The sequence below is a fragment of the Ambystoma mexicanum genome, chromosome 8, assembly GCF_040938575.1.
Source record: "Ambystoma mexicanum isolate Mex_15411 chromosome 8, UKY_AmexF1_1, whole genome shotgun sequence".
In the NCBI taxonomy this organism is placed as follows: domain Eukaryota; kingdom Metazoa; phylum Chordata; class Amphibia; order Caudata; family Ambystomatidae; genus Ambystoma; species Ambystoma mexicanum.
Window position 1 is genome coordinate 662,493,423 of NC_090929.1, and position 6,000 is coordinate 662,499,422.

General features: G+C 43.6%; 1 protein-coding gene across 2 annotated transcripts in view; it reads right to left on the minus strand.

Moving 5' to 3' along the window:
• THAP3 (THAP domain containing 3) overlaps positions 1–5,381 on the minus strand; it is a 429,030-nt gene extending 423,649 nt beyond the window's left edge. For both annotated transcript variants that reach the window (XM_069610419.1, XM_069610418.1), the window contains exon 1: positions 5,273–5,381. In XM_069610419.1, the coding sequence (XP_069466520.1) occupies positions 5,273–5,346 (74 nt within the window). In that variant the 5' untranslated portion in view covers positions 5,347–5,381. The remainder of the gene's footprint in view (positions 1–5,272) is intronic.
• Positions 5,382–6,000: the final 619 nt, after the last annotated feature.

The window sequence follows — 6,000 nt, forward strand, 5'->3', positions numbered from 1 at the left end:
ATGTATTTTGGGGCAGGAAATGTGTTGCACTTATGTATTTAGGGCAACCAGTCTATCACGCTAAGATGATGCACGATGATAGCTTTTTCATGACGCCTAGAAGATACATTATGGCAACCCAGGTAGTGCGCCTAGGGGTCCATCTCACATAACCTGATCAAACAGTAGCATAAACAACAAAGCTCCATTCAAGCATCAAGGTATGTATAAACGCACCACTCTTCGGTGGACATCTGCCGCAGGCATGGCTACCCACATGCACACATAAGAATGCAGCAACGACCTACGACAAAAATGTGGTCCAGCTTGACACAGTCTCTTGCACTGGCACACTCTTGTGACCTTCCTCTGCCCCGTCCACATGCTTGATCTCTTGGATTGCCCTGCCAGCACACCTAATGCCTTAATCTTGGCCAAATGCGCACACGCATTCTTAGTCTTTTCTGAGAATGCTCCCATACTCTGGACTGCGGTCCCCAAGGACGTTCTCACCACAAGCGCATTGAGACCAGACTAATGGGGAAAGAGGCTATATTAGAACCTTGCGAGGAGGGTGTGGTGGCCTCCAAGCCAATGGGAAGGCTGAGAACGCAGCCGTTACTAGACGGTAATCCTGCCGCTCAGCATCCTCAGGGCTGGAGGCCACCATCTCCCCATACCAGGGAATTAGGCAAGTCTTTACCTCCCCCATCCACAGAATTCCCTTTGCCCTCCCACCCCCACTTACCTTATTTTCTGTCCATTTCAGGAGCGGACGTGCTGGGAACACTTCTGTTCCCATCACGTCTGCTCCTGAAGTGCGACAGGCCGTCATGGAAAGGACGCAGGGACAACACATAGTCACTTCTCTCCTTTCCATTATTGTCAATGGCCGCCATGGAAAGGGATACAGACTTCGTTTTCCCTTCCCCTGCATTTTTTTTTACATTTCTTTTTTCTGTTCCAAAACGCCAAGCATTTCAGAGCAGAAAAAAAAAATGCTTTTAGTACCCCGATCTTACGGGCTGGGGCACTAACAGCAAGAAGCTCCTCCCGGGGAGGCTTTACCACTCCAGGTAATGTTGCATGGCCTTCGTTAATGCCCTAGCTTTGCTCGGGCATGTAACTATGGGCCCTGGGGCATTACCTGAAGTGGTAATGCCCCCTGCTTGGGGCTTATTGGTTAATAAATGACTACAACTACTACTAGACTATTGTCCTGTACAACGATTTGTTTTACCTGGACCAGGCTGGATTTATTCCTAAAAGGTCTACAGCCCTAAACCGAAAGCAACTGTTTTGCATCAAGCCTTAAATAGACCCATCAGGTGTGGGAGGTGGTGCAGCATTAGACAAAAGATGTTTTATTCTTTGCTTGACTACTCACTTCTGTATTTTTAGGCAGGAAATGTGTTGCACTTATGTATTTAGGGCAACCAGTCTATCACACTAAGAAGATGCACGATGATAGCTTTTTCATGACGCCTAGAAGATACATTATGGCAACCCGGCTAGTGCGCCTACGGGTCCATCTCACATAACCTGATCAAACAGTAGCATAAATAACAAAGCTCCATTCGAGCCTCAAGATACGTATAAACGCACCACTTCGGTGGACATTAGACAAAAGATGTTTTTAATGGCCACACAGATGCTGCAACTTCCGAGCGTTACTTCACTAATTGCATATATCTTCTTTATACCAGAACCTCAGCTAGAATTTACATTAATGGGCTATCATAAATAACAGTCAGGTCACACCTCACAGATGCCCACTTTCCCCTTTGTTTGTTGCCCTCTATTGAGCTGAACTTACCTACATGAAACATGGCCGAGGTGCCGAAGTTTAGATGGTGACCCAGAAAGTATCTCTTTACATGCTGGCTACATTCTAGTGTATGTCCGAGAGAGCAATGACAAAATATCACACATCAAAGCTGATGTCCAAAACATGGGCATTTACTCTGAGTTAAACATTAATTGATGCAAATCACAGTTATGCCCTGTAAGGGTAGAATTCCCTTTTGGGGTTCCTCTGTCCCCTTTTTTCCGGGACACTTAGATTTTTTGCTCTTTTCCTGGATCCTTGACCTTACGTTTTGCTCTTTTCCTGGATCCTTGACCTTACTTTTGGTGGTCAGAGGAACTTCTACTGAAGTTGTCCACCCACTACAACCCTTTTTGGTGTACTTTCCTATGGTAGCTCATATAGCTCCTAGAACAGGAGTGTTTTGTTTTTTTAGAATACCTGTCCTACACTAATGTTGTGAACTAAGCTAGGGGGCAGCTTTAATTTTGATTTGGCTTCACCAGGGCTGTAGTCCAATTTACCAAAGTAGGTGCCCAATGTACCATAGCAATTGGGGTACTAAAGTATTTTTCTAAACCCTACCCTCATCTATTGTGCGTTTCAGGTCCTTCCTTTATGTAGGGAAACAACACTTGAGGCCTCCAAAACGTTGTGCACACATGGGCTCATGCTGAGCCTAGTCCTGCTCCCTACAAAGTGGTCTGTGCTTAGTAAGACCAATGCCTAGTCCTAGGAAGGAGTGGATGGAACAGATGGAGTGGGCGGAACACATGGAGCAGATCGAATTAATAGGAATGATGGAACGGATTGAACACATTAAAAGGATGGGAAGGAAGAAATGGGCCTACAGAATGGATGGAGTAGATCACGTGGATGAAGGGTCGATTGGATGGAATGGATAGAAGGACTAGTAGATTTAATGTATGCAACAGACAAAACAGATGAACAGACGAAGTGGAACGAACTGACAGAGTAAATAAAATGGACAGAATAGATGGAGTGATCAATCTCAAGCGCTTTACTGATAACCACCATATCACACTACCACACTTAGTCTCTCCTATACACCACATCTCAACAAGAACGCAGCGATACTATGACACCTTCGGTATAGCTGTTCTCATACCAACACCAGCCACAGACTCCCCATCATCCTAATTAAACGCAGCTAGCTGAGCACACACCACTAGCTCATGCGTCACCACAGGCCTAACACAGCCAGAAATCAGTCTGGGTGTCCACCCTCCAGAATGAACACATACAACTGACCGCCACACCTACCACTAAGAAGCAGCTGTCATGCAACTGCTACACCAGCTGCACACATATACGGTGCACCCAGGCACTTTATGACTCTCTCGCTCTACTTAATTGAACTACAGTTCCCGAGGGTATTCAACCTACCAGCGCTTTGAGATCATACCAATGATACATAAGGCACTACATAAATGCCAAGTAACATATACACTCACACACATACGGTGTGGGGACACCCGATTGTTTACCAGTTTTTCGGATCAACCCGATTGGCTGGCCCGAGTGGGACTTCTAAAGGATCCTTAACCCTTAACAATGAAGCTGACTTCTTTATAAGCCCGCTTAAACTTTGAGACAAGTGACAAAAGTTGTTTCAATTACTCAAAATATGGTAAAAGGAGATCAAATTAAATTGTAGAGCAATGAAGCAAGTCAACATCTTTCGAGCATTTAAAAACTGATGCCACTGTTTGCCACACATGAACATGTTCAGCTCCGGGCAGCGAGAGCATGTATTGCTCCTACTGAAAAAATGCAGGCGCTAAAAGAGGGACATTTATGAGATTGAGAATATAACGGGAGCCCTTAACGATGTACAGTCATCAAGGGAATTGGGGCAGAGATCGTTATTGCAAAAATACGGTTCAGCCCCACCTTAGACTAATCACATATGCATCTATAGGGAATATTAAAGAATTCACCGACAGTGCTTTAAGGTTTTAAATGCCCCTCATATGCACTTGTTACATTGTAGGACGAAAAAGCTGTTCTTCTCCAACAAGATGTGAATAGTGAGGGTGGGAGAATTTGGAAAACGCTTTTACAATGTTATGTTTTAACTAAAGAGCCCCAACAAATTGGGGGAGGGGGGTCCTTGTTAAGTGTGTATGCAAAATAATAAAGAATTTACAACCAAAAAAAAATGACACATTAGCTTTAGTTGCAAAAGGGCAATTACAAAGAATCAAAAAGGTCCGATAAACGTTTTTCCTTCGAGAACTCTGACAAACAGAAGAGGATCAGCATACTTGCCAACCCTACAGATTTAAGCAGTCCTACCACCTACAGATTTCAGGGACACATCCTACTGCTTTTCACAGTGGCAATTCATTTATGTGACTCTAAGGCAGGCTCCAGGACAAAGCATATAATACATTAGTCTTGTCTATACAGTGGACCGGTAGGTGATCGCTTTGATCGCACTCAGCCCAATTCACTGACCTGACAGCTACTTGACTCTGTCCTGCACTCTTCCAACATCTTTCCATGTTGCGCTGTTTAGTTTAGTTTATTATTTGATAATGCGCTCCAAACCCAGGGGTAGCCGGGCGCAGCAGTCACAAGAATACTTAAGCTTAGGTTACATACATAGGATACATACAGAAGATGCATTACATGTGTTATTAACATATTTACAATACATATATATAAGAGATACAAGATGTGGGTACCTCACATCACAAGGGGCAATGAGAAAGTCTATAGTCTGGTTTCAGAGGTAATTATATGCAATGATCCGGGCCTAGAGCAGGGGATCAGTTTGTTGGTCGTTATTGGTCCAGAGCCAGCTTTTCACATTACATCTAAATCCGGAGTAGGGTAGATTAGCTCTCAATGCAGTAGGGAGTGCATTGAGAATGGGTTGTGTATTTTAGAATGCGTCAATGGTGCCAACAATGTATGATATGGCATTTATAACGTGCCTATACACAAGTGTTGTATGTTTTATATTTTACTGTGATGTCATTGTTATGGGAATTCTTATTTTTTGAAACTTGAAAAATCCTATATCTTTTGGGTAACAGAATATTGCAAATGGGTCAGACAGTACTGCAGGTTGAAGAGAGAGTATTTTTAACATCGTTTTATGGTCATAACTTTATGTAACATCTTACACATGTTCACCTTTATACTTCCAATCAGTCAAGAAGTGAAAAAAGAAATCACAGTAAGCAGAAAAGCACTGCAGCTTGAAAGGTTGATTTAAAAACACAGAGAGATACGGGGTATTCGCTGTGTACTCAAGATTATAAGTAAAATAAAACAGGAGCGTTATATATAAACGAATGTTGAAACGCGGTACCAACGTTCCCTAAAAGAGGAGTACATAGATATATATACATGAGTATACATACTGCTGCTTTCAGAGGCGTAGGGATAGTTTGTTTCCATTTAGATTGTACACCTACATAGATAGACACCTCCCGACCTGCAGTCGCCTCTTACCTGTGGAACGTCACATCCTTGTTGCTGTGGCTGTACCTACTTTTACAGTAGGGCACTGAACATGACTTGGGCATCTTCCCCTACCACTTACTGCCCCCAACAAAAATGGCCGCCCCGCCCCCTCCCCGTACCTTAAACACTATCGCACGCAGGTGGGCGTGTCAGTATCCAGACCTGACGGCCATGTTAAGGTCGCTTTTCATCTGCATGCGTAAGGATTGGGGACGGTCTCACTAGCCCGGTAGTGCGCAGACTTTGATAACACTGACCCTAACATGGCCGCCTCCTGGAGACTCTGGATTTATACACATGCGCAGTCTGCCCTTGATTCCGGTTGGTATGTCCTCCGAAGGATCTGACTATGGCCGCCATGCTTCGAAGGTACATCAACACCACAGAATTCTACTATGGGCTATCTATTCTATTCTATCTATTCTACTATAGTAGAACTCTCACCATTATAACCAATACATTAACACTTTATGGGCATGATTAAACAAAACCAGTATTCGCAAAGTTAAAATTAATCTTTTCTGTCAGACTGTCACATATAATTTGGTAATCATTATTCGTAGCCAGATGTTTGTGATTGGGTATCTTTTGTCCGTATTCAAGTCTCAACTTTAGTGGAGTGTCAAGTCCTCCTAATTACCAGAGGAACGCATGTCATGCTGCTTTGTCTTTATTCTAGAAAATGTCCACTCCAGACCTGCCAAGTGTCACACATC